The 16,490-nt window shown below is 39.9% G+C and overlaps 3 protein-coding genes and 1 pseudogene across 4 annotated transcripts; 3 read left to right on the plus strand and 1 right to left on the minus strand.

The window, feature by feature from the left end:
- Nucleotides 1-3,283: 3,283 nt before the first annotated feature.
- On the plus strand, nucleotides 3,284-4,036 carry LOC124542499 (annotated as a pseudogene).
- A 5,421-nt stretch (nucleotides 4,037-9,457) lies between these two features.
- On the plus strand, nucleotides 9,458-11,363 carry LOC124542500. Its single transcript, XM_047120440.1, has 3 exons — nucleotides 9,458-9,573; nucleotides 9,674-10,670; nucleotides 10,728-11,363. The coding sequence occupies exons 1-3, from the start codon at nucleotides 9,458-9,460 to the stop codon at nucleotides 11,361-11,363; spliced, it is 1,749 nt and encodes a 582-aa protein (XP_046976396.1).
- A 10-nt stretch (nucleotides 11,364-11,373) lies between these two features.
- LOC124542700 lies at nucleotides 11,374-13,737 on the plus strand. 2 transcript variants are annotated; one of them, XM_047120617.1, is made up of 5 exons: nucleotides 11,374-11,672; nucleotides 11,829-11,891; nucleotides 12,104-12,236; nucleotides 12,664-12,796; nucleotides 12,875-13,737. In XM_047120617.1, exons 2-5 carry the CDS (start codon nucleotides 11,830-11,832, stop codon nucleotides 13,354-13,356), a joined length of 810 nt encoding a protein of 269 aa, XP_046976573.1. In that variant the 5' UTR covers nucleotides 11,374-11,672; nucleotide 11,829; the 3' UTR covers nucleotides 13,357-13,737. The 2 variants fall into 2 exon arrangements, with proteins under 2 accessions (XP_046976573.1, XP_046976574.1); XM_047120618.1 differs by lacking the exon at nucleotides 11,374-11,672 and having other exon boundaries at nucleotides 11,683-11,891.
- A 221-nt stretch (nucleotides 13,738-13,958) lies between these two features.
- On the minus strand, nucleotides 13,959-16,095 carry LOC124542699 (putative nuclease HARBI1). The gene is made up of 5 exons (XM_047120616.1): nucleotides 15,504-16,095; nucleotides 15,045-15,235; nucleotides 14,842-14,974; nucleotides 14,626-14,767; nucleotides 13,959-14,542 (listed from the first exon to the last, which is right to left on the minus strand). Exons 1-5 carry the CDS (start codon nucleotides 15,726-15,728, stop codon nucleotides 14,148-14,150), a joined length of 1,086 nt encoding a protein of 361 aa, XP_046976572.1. The 5' UTR covers nucleotides 15,729-16,095; the 3' UTR covers nucleotides 13,959-14,147.
- Between the last annotated feature and the right edge of the window lie 395 nt (nucleotides 16,096-16,490).

Below are 16,490 nucleotides of genomic sequence, written 5' to 3' on the forward strand. Positions count from 1 at the left end.
GCTATGACAACGGAGCAAACATGAAAGGAAAAAATATTGGAGTTCAAAGGAGAATTCTGGACATAAATCCTTTAGCTGTAAATGTACCGTGTGGCTGTCATAGCTACAATCTCGTACTATGCGATGCCGCTAAGTCATCTGTAAAGTCTGTCACTTTGTTTGGAGTTTCAGAGGTTGTTTACGTTGTTTTCAGCTTCTGTTCATCGATGGAAAATTCTGACCGATCACTTGGGATTGTACACTATAAAAAAACTCAGTGACACGCGTTGGGAAGCAAGAATAGGCAGTGTTAAGGCAGTCCGTTATCAAATTAGCGCCGTCCATGACGCTTTAATCACTTTGGCTATACTCAGCAAACTGATGTTTAAGTCTCTTATAAGGCCGACTCTAAACTCTAGCCGAACAGCTAAAAGATTTCGGCTTCATAGTTTAATTGGTTGTCTGGTATGACATACTTTTTCAAATTAATGTCGTTAGTAAATCTCTACAATCAACAGACATGGATCTTGGTAAATGCACAGACATGTTGAAAAAATGCTGCAATTTCTTGGAAGAATATAGAAATACAGGCTTTAAAAGCGCCATTTTAACTGCGAAGGAATTGGCTGAAGAGTTAGAAATAGAACCTGTGTTTAGAGCGACAACAATAATTCGACGTGTTAAGCGCCAAGCTGGTGAAACTGCCCAAGATGAGCCTATAACTTCTCCAGAAAAAAAATTTGAGGTTGAATTTTTCAACTGTCTTTTGGACACGACGTTAACTTCACTCAACGAAAGATTTGAACAGTTATGTGAGTACTCGGAATCTTGGTCTTTCTTGTACAATTTAAAACAGATTCCAGAAAAACACGACCTTATCAAACTCTGTAGTGATCATCAATTGAAATTAAATGTAAATTCCAAATCAGATATAGATGGATGTATGTTGTGCGATGAACTCGTAAGTCTGAAATCGTTTTTGCCTGATCAGAAAGTGGTTACTCCTGTTTATGTTTTAAATTTTATCAAAGACCGCAACTTACAAGAACTATATCCAAATGTTTGGATAGCATTACGAATATTATTATAATATATTATATTCCCGTAACGGTTGCTAGTGGAGAGAGAAGTTTTTCTAAGCTTAAGCTGATAAAAACCTATCTGCGATTGACAATATCTCAATCTAGATTGACAAACTTGGCAATTTTGTCAATCGAAAATGAAATTGCTGAAAACATCGACTTTGAATAACTTAATAAAAGAGTTCGCCGATAGAAAGGCTAGAAAAGTAAAATTTTATTAGTTTTTTTAATAAATGTTTATTTCTTTTCATAAATAGTTATTTCATTATTATCCTTCGCCTTTTTTCGTATGGGTTTGAATTGCAGTTAGGGGGCGCCGTAGAAATCTCGCCCAGGGCGCTGGCAGTACTAAAACCGGCACTGGATGTGAAACCATACAAAAAAAAAATGAAGAAATTTGGTGATCTTATTACGATTGAACCGTCTATGGGAATACGTGACAAAAAAATAGTGTATAAAAAAGACATGGACGTTCTCTAATGGCAAACAATTTCAAATTTTTGGAGTCGAAAAATGATTATGCGTTTGAAAATGTTGCATATCATAATATGTTACAATTATTATATATAATATTGTAGAGTACAACGGGTGGTCTTATGGCTAAGTAGCCATTTCTTCTAAACAACCCAATAAGGGGAGAGGTTGTATGAAAGTTGGGTAGGTGGTGCTAAGTCGATAATATACATATATTGCATACAAATATCTACATGTAAATACTTATACGATGTACATATAATATATAATTATAACTAAACTAATAAATAAGCACTAATATAAATCGTCTCTATGCAGATTCAAGATAAAATTTCTTTACGGAATTTTTGAAAATTAATAGTGTTTTAGATTTTTTTATATTTAATGGTAAATTATTCCACAACTTAATTGCCTGAACGGTAAAAGAGTCATTGTAGAATTTTGTTTTATATACCGGTATTTTGAGTGTAAGACTCCGGGAAGATCTCAAAAGAGAAGGATCGCCTAGAAATTCAAATTTCTCCTTTAAATAAGAAGGAGCCCTTAAATTAAATAACCCACAGTACAGAAGAGACAAAATATGCAAGTTCCGGCGAAAACGAATAGGGAGCCACTTGAGCTTTGAACGAAATACAGAAATGTGGTCATATATGCGAAGGCAGAATATGAACCGGATGGCGAGATTTTGAACTCGCTCAAGCCTATTGAGTTGGTCCTCGGTCAGATTAGTATAGCTTGCATCGGCATAATCAAGAATAGGTAAAAGGAGAGAATTTGTTAACATAATTTTGGTAGGAATTGGTAGAAGGGATCGAAGCCGTCGTAGCGAGTTCAGTGAAGCGTAGGTTCTTCTGTTCAGTTCTTTCAAGTGATCTGACCAAGATAATGTTTGGTTTTTTTTTAATTCGTAATTTTACATCAACAGGCTCGTGGCCCGTACCTTTACTTATTTAATATATTTTGTTAATTTTAATCATTACTATTCTAAATCTTGGTTCCGCAAAAATCATTACAATGCTACGGATTGGTACAGTCCCTTGTACGTTAAATATGTATCCTATTATATATAAAAAATATAAAATATATAAAAAGAAAAGAAGAAAAATTCCTATCACAGTACAGGTAGGAGAGGCTTCCAGGCGATGACTAAATTAAGTTAATGTTATGTGTAGGCAAAAGGGGAAAATCCGTCATGGACGCCTGGGAATAGAGGGCCCAGGCAGTGCCGGACTCTTACCGGCTTAAAACCCCTTTTGTCAAAGTGCAGATTGCGCCTTACTTGCTATTAATCTAAATTAATGTAAAGATTTTTTTTTTTATATTTATTTCTGTTTGTTTGTGTTATTTTTGTTTTTTTTTTTGTTTGGTTTTTTTTTCTTTTGTCTTCTTTTTTTTTTTTAATTGTTTTTTTTTTATTATAATATATTCTCTTACATACTACATTATAAATGCATGCATTTCTTATGGCTATTACTTATGTTAATATTACACTATTTTGGAAGCCTACTCCTGATTTACACTAAAGTTTTTTTTTGGGCGGTAGGTGTAAAATAAACAAGTCGAAATTTTTTGTGCTCCTCAAATTTTAATTTGTTAAAAATACAAAATCAATTTTATAATTATAATAAATATGTTCATGTGACCCCTAACCGCCTGCCAGCTACTTTACTATAAAACAATAACTGTGCTTACGCTTAATACAAAACTGTGAATAACCAAGTGATAAACTACAACAACACATTGACATTATGGAGTCTATTAAAGTCACTATTGAAGAACTCACTACACTTTTTAACACCAAAATGTCAGAGTTCCAAAGAGAGCTGAAGACTTCTATACCCGCGACGAGCCCAACATCCAACATCAACTCGCAGTTCAATGCTTTTCGATCTTTTGTCCTGACTGCCTTAGAAAATTTGCAATTGCAAGTTGAATTTCTATCAAGGTAATATGATCAGCTTGAAATGCACTCGAGGAAGAAAGTTGTTCTTCTGCATGGAGTCGATGAAGTGAGTAAAGAGAATGTTGGTGACAATGCGTTGAAAATTATTACTCAGCATCTTAAACTGCCACACATTACTCCCGACTCCTTTAAGTATTGCCACCGGCTGGGTCACACGGTCACTCAGAAGCCCCGTCCAATATTAATTAGATTTAAGGATGGCAGCGTGAGGGACAAAGTCTGGTCGGCTAAGACAAATCTCAAAGGCACTGGGATAACGATGTCAGAGTTCCTTACGAAGAGTCGGCACAAAGCATTCTTGGCTGCAAGGAAACGTTTTGGGGTAACAAAGTGCTGGACTCGGGACGGTATCATCATAGTTCTGTCTCCCGATGGCACGCGGCATCATATCACCACCATGGCTGAACTTCAGGCGATTCCTAGCTCTGTGACTGATGCATCAATCCCACAAGTGTCGACACTTCCAGAGGAAGCCTCCAAAACCACTAAAGGCATTAATTCTAGGAGTGTAAGGGCGGTCAGGACTGTTAAAAAATAGTTTGTATACTTGTTATTATTCACGAACGCTATGTTTTATTACGTGGGTGTTTCTGTTCTGTTTATTCACCTTTGTACATAAATTAGTTTTAGTTCTACCCACTTATAGTAAACTTTTAATATAATAACTTTAATGAATTGGATTTACGTACTTAATTGTTATTAATATAAAATTCAATTGTCAAACGTCAAATTGTAAAGAATTGCAATTGACAGATAAAAAAGATAAAAACATTGCGTTTGGAAACATATTAGCAGTTATAATTATGTAAACATAATTTAACTTTTAGTGTTGTTTTTAATTTATTTATATAGATTTTTTTTATTTTTATTTTGCTACTACTTTTAATAATCTTAACGATAGATATATATATTTGGATTCGTTTAGTCTAATATTTACTATTGTTTACGCGTAGTCTGGTTATTGTTAAATATTTGTTTGTAATTTTTTTGGTATTTTCATATAGCTGGCGGGTTAGAAGGCGGTTGCTGTTTACATTTATTTATATCATAGCAGTTTAGTGTAGGTTTATTTTAGTTCACCTTATTGATATTATTTATAGTTTATCATATATATTTATTTATAGTTTATTATATATATTTATTGTATTTATTTACAATTATTTTTTTTTATTATTAGTATGTCATCAAATATTAGTTTAGATAGTGACTATTTTCTGTCTTTGTCTTCTGATGATTCATCCAGTGATGATAGTTACCACAGTACATTACCCCTTCCGCTTAATGTCGCCATTGATTCTTACTTCTCAGACTGTCTGAAAAATTTTAATGTCATTCTCATTAATGCACAAAGTATACCGGCCCATTATCCTGATATGCTTGCGTCTTTTGACTCCCGTAACATTCACGCCATACTTGTATCGGAGTCATGGCTTGAGCCATGTCTATCTTCTACGTCGTACTCATTACCTGGTTTCAGACTTATCCGTAACGACCGCATTAGCAAGAGAGGAGGCGGAGTGGCGATCTATCTGCGGTCCCACATTCCTTTTGCTTTAGTTAGTTCATCACCCCTATCTTCCTTGGCTGATGCGGCCGAACACTTATTTATTGAAGTTTCCTTATCTAATGGCACTAAAATCCTTCTTGGTGTCTACTATAACCCTTCTTCACTAATCAATTACTATCCTTCTTTTGAAAACCTATTAGGAAATCTTATCCCAGGTTACAGCCACGCTATCATTATGGGAGATTTTAACACCTGTTTGCTTAAAGGCGACACTAAGAGCAGACAACTAATAGACATAACGGAATCCCATAACATGAAAATCTTACCTCTAATGGCAACACATTATTTTCCTGGCTCTTCACCTTCACTTCTGGATCTTATTATGGTCTCTTCTCCGGACTCTGTTACTAAATTCGGCCAATGTTCTGCTGACGCCTTCTCGTATCATGACATGATCTATCTCTCATATAAAATTCGACCTCCTAAAGCGAAATCGAGAATACTTCTGCAGCGTAGTTTTGGGGGAATGGACCAGAACCGGCTTTGTGACGATGTTTCTCAACTTGAGTGGACTGCGGATAACCGCAGTCCACTCACTGTCCAGTCCAGCTTTATAGCTGCCAAAACAATCGACCAAAAACATGAAGTCTTCAATTTATTAATTACGCAGCTTTATGATAAACACGCGCCCATTAAACCAATCAAAAGAAAACACCTCCCAGCGCCTTGGTTGAGTGATAATATAAAGGATCTAATTGATAAAAAAAATAAAGCTAAGTTCAAATTTAAATTAAATAACACTGATTCTAACAGAGAAAAGTACAATAAAGCGCGAAATCGCTGCAATACATCGTGTAGAGATGCTCAACGACGCCACATTTTCCAATATGTCGAAAACGGCGACACAGCAAAAACTTGGAAATTTCTCGAATCTCTTGGAGTTGGTAAATCCTCTCATAATACTTCTATAAATATTGACATTGAACTCCTTAATCAACACTTTGCTTCTTCAACCACACTTAATAGCGACGAAAAAAGTAACACAATTAATATTATCTCTTCTCATCCAACTCCTAACTTTCCTCCGTTTAGCTTCGCGTCTTTCTCTGACTGTGATGTTAAAAAAAACATAATTTCGATAACCTCGAATGCTGTTGGCTCAGACTGTATCAGTCGTAATATGATCATCCCAATCCTTGACATTGTTACTCCTGTGTTAACTCATATACTCAATTTCTCCCTTACCTGTCAAAAGTTTCCTGACGCATGGAAAGCTGCTCACATCATTCCAATCCCCAAAAAAGGTAATCCCCTATCAACTTCCGACTTTCGTCCTATCTCTATTCTCCCTTTCCTTTCCAAAGTACTTGAAAAACTAATTTTCCAACAATTTAACACTTTCCTCAACGAACACTCTCTTCTTGATCCTTACCAATCAGGTTTCCGTACAGGTCATAGTACGTCCACAGCCTTAGTTAAAGTCATAGACGACATTCGATGGGCTATGGACAGTAAACAGCTCACAATTTTAGTGCTCCTAGATTTCAGTAATGCATTTAATTCCGTCGATCACGATATCTTGTTGAGTCTGTTATGTTCTTTAAACATATCTCCATCAGTGAAAGACTGGTTTCAGAGTTACCTCAGAGGTAGAAGACAACGAATTCGTATCGACGATACTTTCTCGTCATGGTGTGAAGTCTGTGCTGGGGTACCTCAAGGTGGCGTGTTATCTCCCTTACTTTTCTCTATCTTCATTAACTCGATTACTCATGTTATTTCTTCTCTCTATCACATGTATGCAGACGATATTCAAATATATCAACACTCAACCCTTGAGAACCTGCCTAATGCAATTGCTGCTATTAACAGTGATCTAGTGGCAATTTCTAAATGGAGCAATCAGTATGGTCTTAAAATAAATCTTACCAAGTCACAAGTCATTGTTATTGGTAGCCCAGCTATGACTGCAAGAATTGATTGGGCAAACATTCCCCAAGTTGTATACAACGGCACTAATTTATCTTACTGCTCAACAGTTAAAGACCTCGGCATACATCTTGACCGAACACTTTCCTGGTCAGAACATTTAACTGAAATTAGTAAGAAAACATTCGCGTCATTGAACTCCTTGCGACGTCTACAAAAAGTATTACCAATTCCTACCAAAACTATGTTAGCAAACTCCCTTCTACTCTTTATTCTCGATTACGCGGACGCAAGCTATCTTAATCTAACCGAGGACCAGCTTGATAAACTTGAGCGATTACAAAATCTAGCTATTCGGTTTATTTTCGGTCTCCGAAAGTATGACCATGTTTCAGAATTTCGTTCAAAACTCAAGTGGCTCCCTATACGCCGTCGCGGAAACTTGCATACTCTCTCTCTTCTGTACTGTGTGTTGTTTAATCCGACCGCTCCTTGTTATTTGAAGGAGAAATTCGAATTTCTTGGAGATCAGTCTAGTATACGATCATCACGAAGCCTCATCCTAAAACTGCCTACCTATAGCAGTAAATATTATAAGCAGTCCTTCACTGTGCAGGCAATAATACTTTGGAACAACTTACCGCTAAGCATAAGACAATCTAAATCGTTACAAATATTTAAAAATTCCCTGAAAAAATTGTATTTGGACCCTAATAATGATGACATTTGAGATACAGTTATTTAATATCCTATTATAGTTTCTATTATATTTATTAATAATATTATATTTATTTATTTTTATTACATATACTATATAGATATATGTATGTATATATGATTTATTTATAAATATCTTTAATCTACTTTATATTTTTTTTATTAGTGTTTTTTGTATTTATGTATTGTACGTAATGTTTTTACTGCACCACCATATTGCCGTCTTTCATACGCATTATCCTTTTAACCCAAAGGTTGTCTGAAAGAAATGGCTTATAAGCCATAAGTCCGCCTTTTGCTTGGCTAATTTCGTTTGTATGAAAATATATTTTGTGTCTTTATTGTGTATTTGGTGTGCAATAAAGTGTTAAATAAATAAATAAAAACTTCACACAGCGTTATCCGTGTGCCCTATGTCTTCTTGTGTATTATTATGTATGTGTGTATGTATATTTATATATATAATTATATTTATAATTGAAAGTAAGGTTAGTAAGGTCATGTCCGGTTTATTTAGGATAATGTTTGGTTAGGTTAGGTTAGGTAAGGTTCCCCCCTTGGGGTGCATGTCAGTCGCCTCCTCGTGGCGCACCCTGGGCAACGGGGCCGGCTTGAGCTTGCTCGCCGGCCGCGGCTAAGACTGACACGGAGGAAGGCCGCGGGGTCGCTCCTAGTACTTCTCCGATTACGGCGGAGTGGACTATGTGAGCGGCCTTGCTGGCAATTAGCGGAGGAGTATATATATGTAATATATGTATACATGTAAATATTGTATTATTTGTAAATATTGTATTATTTGTAAGTATTGTAAATATTTATATATAGAGCGGAGGGCTCGTTACGAGCACTGAAGGAGGAGTGGTGGTCCACCATCTGATGCGTGGTGGTCCACTGTTTAAAGGTGTGGAGATACACCGGTCGGTCGGCGGCGGAGCCTGTCATCTTATCCGCCGCCACCAGGGCGTCAGCATTGTTGGCGCCCAGCCACCAGTGGCGGACTCGGGGGAGTCCGTCACGTTTACTGGACGGAGGCAACGGAGGAAGGCGCGCCCTTGGGCGCGCATTCAAAGATTTGACCGCCTCACGGCGGTCGCCGCGGGGGGGCCGCGGAAGTATGCTTTAGCGTTCCCGTAGCCCCTCCATCACGCGGTACGGTGGAAACCCGAGGAGGTTTTAGTGGGTAGGACAGGGCCTTCTGCCCTGGCACGGGGCCCTTATGGCCCCGGTCGAGTCCCACATACCCGTCCCGGTCCACCGGCCGGGCGGGAGGCGTAAATGCCTTTCCTCCTCGTAAAACAAAAAAAAAAAGGTAAGGTTCCCCCTTGGCCCCCCATGCGCATACGTCCTCGTCGTGTCCCCTGGGCCCCGCTCTGTCCACGGTAACGCAGTGGCAGAGACGGGTGGCTAAAGTGCGCTGTCTGGTAGTATACGACTTGCCGGAGTACTATATTTGCGGTTGCCCAGCTCTCTCCCTGGACCCCAGGTTGAGGTCGAGCGGGCACCACCCCGTCTGTCTTGTCTGTTTTTTGACAATGTCTAAACCTCTGCGGGACGCCTCCGGGCGTTTCCTCCCAAAAGGCCCTTCTCAGGGCCAACCAAAAGGCCCTTCTCAGGGCCAACCCAAAGGCCCTTCTCAGGGCCAACCAAAAGGCCCTTCTAAGGGCCAACCCAAAGGCCCTTCTCAGGGCCAACCAAAAGGCCCTTCTCAGGGCCAACCCAAAACGGCCCTTCTCGGGGCCACCCCCGAAAACGCTTTGGCGTTGGAGGATAGCCGTCCACCATCTGCGGCGAGCCTGGTCAGCAGGGATGCGGACATGTCGGGATCCGACACTGACGCCTTTGCGGTGGAGCTGGCTGATCGACGGCAAAAAAGCGGGCTTACTTGAGGCAGAGTTCGGCGTGTTCCTCGGATTCAGCCAAGAGTAACCCGAAAAAGAGGACCAAGGCTTTAAAGCCCTACCCTAGCATCACCCATGAGGTGGGTCTGCTGGACGCCCCAAGTTACTTAAACGTGGCGAACAGGGCACGAATCCAACAGGAGTTGGAAGAGGAGGTCGCCGCTAAGGAGGCCCAGGCACGCGTGCGCCGAGCCAAGGCGGACTATGGTTCGTCAAATGTCTCGTACACGGATCACTCCTTAGCGGAACTGGAGAAGATGGCCGAAGAGGACCAAGAGGAGATTGCCAGGGTAGCCTCAAAGTCCTCGAATCTAAAGGGGACTTTCCAAAAGGCCCTGAAATGCCGAGCTGCCAGTCTTCTTGGCATAATCGGGGAGTTGGTGCACCGCACAACGACCGATGAGGTAAGGCAGCTCCAAAAGAGGGTGGACTGCCTAACAAAGGAGGTCAGCGATCTCCACACGAAACTCGCTGAAGCTGTCGGACGGCCTGTCCAGGCCCCGCCTTCTGCAATGGCGGTAGAGCTCTCCTCCTCCAGCCTTGAGGAAGCCATCCGCAGGATTATGATGGAGGAGAGGGCATTCACGCGGGCCTGCATCGCAGGTATTGAGGACAGGCTCCTGCCTGAAAAGCGTGTCAGGCCGCCGCTGGCAGCGGACAGGACTGTTTCAGCCTCTGCCGCTCCCCCGGACGTGATGGCTCCTCCTCCTCCCCCGACCCCTAAACCCGCTAAAGGCAAAGGAAAGGGGAAAAAGACTGTGGGTCGACCGGCTACGACCGACGCGGCTGCTCCCTCGTCTCAGACGGAAGATGCTTTCCTTCCCGCTAGCACTCCGTCCAACGAGTGGACTGAGGTGGTCAGGAGGAAGAAGAAGAAGAGAGGCGCCAAAAAGTCAGTGCTGCCCGCTGCCTCCGCCAATGTTCCTTCCGGCTCGTCTAAAGGAACGAGCAAGGGGGAGAAAACAGCCCCTAAGCCGAATAGGAGGAAACTTGTTCCTCCCAAAACTGCGGCCGTCGTAGTGACGCTCACTACGGACGCTAAGGAGAAGGGCGAAACGTATGAGTCTGTCCTGAAACGGGCTCGTACGAATGCTAACCCGGCCGCACTGGGCATTGGTTTAGTAAAGTGCCGCTGAACCCAAACTGGAGCTCGACTCTTCGAGTTTCCGGGGGCCCAGGGCGGCGCCAATGCCGACCTCTTCGCTAACAAATTGCAGGAGGTCATAGCGGACGTGGCCAAGGTTGCCAGGCCAACAAAAACTGTGACGCTGGAATTGACCGACTTAGACGACTCGGTCACAAAAGAGGAAGTGCTGGCTGCAGTAGCTTTTGCAGGTGGCTGCGACGTTGCAGCAACACAGGGCGGAGCTATCAAGCCTGGCCGCGGTGGTCTGGGGGCTATTCGGCTGAAATGCCCGATTGTCGCAGCAAAGGCCGTACTGGCCAAGAGGCGGCTCCCGGTAGGGTTTTGTGTGGCCGTGGTCCGAGCACTTGAGGACCGACCTTTCCGTTGCTTCAGGTGCTTCGGAATAGGACACACCAGAGCTCTGTGCCCATCCCAAGTGGACAGGTCAGAGCTCTGCTGCCGCTGCGGGGAAGCGGGGCACAAGGCGTCAGAGTGCAGTGCTGCCACGCCGCGCTGCGCGGTGTGCACTGCCAGTGGCCGACCAGCCGGCCACGTAATGGGGGCACAATGCAATCCTCCCCCAAGGAAGGGACAAGCGCAGGTGCCAACTCGACCTGCCGCTGCCGCCGTCACTGCGACTCCAGTTCCAGCGCCGGCTACCGAGGGAGAGAGTGCGATGATCACATGATGGCCAGAGGGCCTAGCCAAGTTACATTCGTTTTATGTCGAATCTCTTTCTACAATCGTTAACGCTTCGGCGTAAGCGATTATAGAAAACGATAAGTTGCTAGCCAAATTGACACGACAGAGTCGATCGCTCATTCTACAATGAACTTAGAAAAAACCTACACTTTAATCTATGGTGAGCGATCTTACAAACGTCAAACCAACGTCAAAGTCGCAGTTGTGTACTTTGAGCGCGGGATCAACTCTTGTTTTGAATTGAAGTTTGAAGAATATTTATTTGAAGTGTTAAAAAATAAGTAAATTAAATAGGGTGAGTATATATTCTCCTTATATATTGTATATAATTGGTTTATAACAATATCACAGTGCCGAATGTAAATTTAAACATTACTTGTGACTCGAAGTTTTATTTTATTATCCTGCTTAAGCATGACCGATATCTTAAATGATGTGATATCTTTTATAGAATGGAACATAAATCTCGAGCAAGCCCAGAACAGTTCGCAACTATACTGGAATTTATGGAAAGGTACGCAAAATTATTTGTTATTTCGTAAATATATTCCTTTGTTATTTGAAAATCTATCATACTGTAGCACTTGAAAGTTTGAAACATAAAGAATGACGCGATACGCGATAGGAACTAATATTACCACTTACAAAACAAACAATAATTGTGTTTGATTCTTTACTTAATCAATAGACCCTTTGTTTCTCTGAAGTAGTTTTAATTTCTTCTAGTTATGGCGATATAACGAGGCCCCAGCAAGGGCCACAAGGCCGAATTAAAGCTGACCGACTGTGGCAGCAATTAGAAGAGTTATTAAATTCCATAGGTGGAGGAGTAGTAAAACCAAGGGACAAGTGGAAAAAAGTATGGTTCTAATAAAACCCCTCTAAAAATATAATTTAATAGTTTTCTATAATTATAACTATCATTCATTCACTTCATTATTAACAATCAGCTTATTCAAAAGTTATAAAATAATTGATGAAAATATTAATGACAAAAATTAATAAATAATGTCCAGGTTTGGGCAGACTGGAAAGCTAAAACTAAGAAAAAAGCTTTAGCAATACGTCGTGAGGCTTCTGGTACTGGTGGTGGTCCAAACAGCAGACAAACTCTCACTGCTTCAGAAGAGAGGGTGTTGTGTATAATGGGTTTGACTGCTGTTGTTGGTCAAGCTGGAATTATAGAGAGAGGCTTTGATGCTAGTTATTTTTTTTTGCTTGGGCTTTTGGCTTATTAGTGTATTTTCTTCTTTAAATAAAAATTATCAAGTTGTTCATATTTTCAGACTCAACCATCAGTGAGAAACACTCTACCATCCCCGACCAGAGATTCTAATTGTACGGTCTGTCCACCCCAAATTTCTACCACAGCCACGGATGAAATTATGTTGGATTTTATTCCTTCAGGCTCTATACAAGGTACCTTTTTTTTTAAGAAACAATCTTTTGCCTGAATAAATTGTGGCCAATTTAAAATATAGTTTTTTATTTTTTTAGCAACAACATCAGCATTTACTGCCGCCTCGTCACAACAGCACCCACCACCAGTGCTAACACCGCCGCCCGGCACTACGTCCTCGCCGGTACCGTCAGCGACGACACCTACCGCTTTCACGTCACAGGGTGCTCCGCAACGGCAGCGACATCAGACAAATCCGTCGCCTTCAGCGTCGCCCACCTCAACTCCGCGGCGCTGTAGGCTCCTCCGAGCGCGCACACGCCGGGTTCAAACACCCTTTGAACGAGCCACAAGTGAGTTTGTGGCTGTTGAGAAATGCCGGCTCCAACTTGAGGCAGACCGTGAAAAAAATCACCATTCGAGGGAGTTGGAAAGATTAAAAATAGAGTCTAAAAGAATTGAGGTCCAAGAAAAGCAAAATGAAATTTTAAACAGTTTAGCTAATACAGTAGTCAATTTAATAGAAATTTTACCACAGTTGAGACCATCATCACTGCCTTCAACAGATATTATCCCATAAAATATCAATGTAGTAATAATGATCACAGCTGTGACTTACATACATTTCAAATTGCCTACAGTATTAGGTTTTTTTTTTGTTTCTGACTCCGCAAAGCTAGTAAATCCTTGCAATGTATCCGTTTGTATAATAAAATTTTACAGCTATTTTTAATTTTGTTGATTCATACATTCATATTTGGTTTGTATTTTAAATGTTTGAAAAGAGTAACTATTGAGGTTCTGTGTAGAACCAGTGGTAGCCACTTAATATAGTTTTGTAAAATAATGTTTCAAAAGTCTACTTAAATAAGAATACCACCATTTAAGATACCTGATTTTACCTAAATGTTCTTTTTTTTTGTTCTTACTTACACAATAATAGGTACTAAATTATTTATATTATGTGGTGCTTTTATTTGATTATAAATGATATTTTTTAATAAAAATTTGATTGTAACAATAAATATTTTTTATTATTAAATAAATTACATTTATAGTAAAATTACCTAGACTTGTTCACAATACATTTTTTGTTCTTACTTACAAAATAATACTTAATTATTTATATTACATTATATTTTAATGGTGTTTTTATTTGATTATAAATGTTAGTGTTTTAATAAAAATTTGGTTGTAATAATAAATATGTTTTATTATTAAATAAATTACATTTATAGTAAAATTACCTAGACTTGTTCACAATACAATCAACTTATTAATATTTACAGAAGATAAATTAAGTATAGAGTATAAAAGTTTAATTTATAATTAAGAAAATATAGATTCATATTAAAGCTTAAAATAATATAACTATATCCTATTCAATAAACAACTCAGCATGGCTCTCCCTTGGATTACTTCACTCTGGCTACCTACAAACACAGTGGATGTGGGATCTTGCATCAATGTATCATCCCCATTGTCAAGTGCAGCAGGAAGTGGTTGTGGTGGTGGCAGCCCAGCCTGCAAAGCTATATTGTGTAATACACAACATGCCATTGTAATTTTGCTAGCTACACGAGGATGATAGTGAAGAACCCTGTCTCTAAGCAAACATCTCCACCTTGCTTTGAGTAATCCAAAACATCGCTCAATGCAGTTACGGGCTTGCACATGCAATTGAGTGTATCGGTGTTCCCTAGAACCTTCAACTGCATTGAGGATAGGTGTCATAAGCCAAGGGCGTTGTGGATATCCAGAGTCACCTGAAAATTATTTTTATATATATTTCTAGTCACAATTAAACTCCTATAGTAGTTTAGATCTTTTTATTATTATAAATACATACCTAAGAGCCATACTTGCTCATTATTTTGATGAAGTTCACGCATATATAATTCAACTCTACTAGAAGACCATATATGTGAATCATGAGTAGCTCCACCAAACTTTGCATTTACATTTAAAATTAAAAGATTACTATCACAAACCTGAAAATAAAACCTCTATTAAGACTGATATCTCACTCTAACATGCCATACAATATAAATAATAATTATTTTACCATTTGAACATTTAAGGAATGATATCCTTTTCTATTATAAAAAAGATGCTCTTCGTGGTTGGGCTTTACCAAAGCTATATGGGTGCAATCTATGCACCCAATTACACCAGGCAGGCCAAATCTTCTTTGGAACCTTGTAAATTAAAATGTTTTGTTTATTACATTTAATTCATAAATTAAATATTGCTACTTTAAATGCTCACTCTTGTTTTATATATGCTCTGTCTTGTTGTGTTTTCGGAAATTTGATCCATTTTTCCATGATAGCAGAGTGGTTCAAAGCATCAATGACTTGTCTTATGCACCGACTAGCTGTCCGTTGGGCAAGATGCTGTGAGACCCCAACAATTCGCTGATAGGATCCTGTTGCTAGGAAACTAAGAGTGCACAATACCTACAAACACACAACAATTAAGGAAATGAAATTTATCATAGTTACGTTAAAAAATATATATCTAATACAATATTATATTGTGGGTAATTTTTATTATTGTAAAAATATTGTTTATTTTATTATTATATAACTGTAACATAAATAACTGTTGTGGCTGTCTTGAAGAGTCACAGTCTTTATGTTAATTCTGGATATGTTTTTATTATGATATGTGGTGTGTCCTTAATAAATAAGTAAATTATCAATCTGTAATAAGTAAATTACTTACCTTAACATTGAGGGGAATCTCTTTGGTTCCTTTTAACGAAGTCTTGTGCCGGAGTTCATGACAAAGAGCTTGAAAGGTTGTTTTGTCTAGCCGAAATTGCTGCACAAATAATGTTGCCGGCATTTCGCGTATGTTTTCCATGCACTGACGATTTTTGTCTCTTTTTTGCCGCCTAAGCCACACTTCTTCATTATGAGCACACCACAACATATTTAAAGTATGCATTTTAAAGTTAATAATAGAAAAAAATAAGTTTAACAAACAAAACACTTGACGATCACCATGTAAGACGCCATTTTTTTAGCGTTAACTATTGAGTGTCTAAGATCGCTTAGTTATCGATCAAAAAGTTCGAAATCTCTTCGTCCGCGCTTGTCAAAACTGCAACTTGGCTACCATTTAGTATGGAGTTAGCGATTATCGCTGTAGAAACGATAACATTCAATTCTATCACTTTGAACGATTGTCAACTTGTCTACGACTTTTCTATTCGTTTGTTTTGACCACGTGACTTAGCGTTGAGATGACGTCATGCCCATACATTTGTTTAGTTTTCTATTAGCGATTACGATTGTAGAATGTCAACTTGGCTAAGCCCCCAGGCTCCATCACATTCTCCAGGCGAATACCAACCACTGCAAAGCGGCCCAGGACTTGCTGGTCCAAACCTTTGCCGAGTGGTTGGTTGACGTGGCGGTTGTCGCCGAGCCTTACTCAGTCCCACGAGTCCCACATAACCCGCGGAGTCCCCCCGGACTCGCGGGTATGCGTAAATGCATTCCCCATCGGAAACAAAAAAAAAAAAAAGGTAAGGTTCCCCCTTGGGGTGCATGTCAGTCGCCTCCTCGTGGCGCACCCTGGGCAACGGTGTCGACGATCTTTTATCGTCGGCAACGACTAAGACTGACGCGGAGGGCACGTCACGGGTCGCCCTGGTCCTTCTCTGTTCTCAGAGTGGACTGTGTGCGCGGCCCGGCGGCAATGAAG

Source organism: Vanessa cardui, chromosome W, assembly GCF_905220365.1.
Source record: "Vanessa cardui chromosome W, ilVanCard2.1, whole genome shotgun sequence".
Taxonomy (NCBI): domain Eukaryota; kingdom Metazoa; phylum Arthropoda; class Insecta; order Lepidoptera; family Nymphalidae; genus Vanessa; species Vanessa cardui.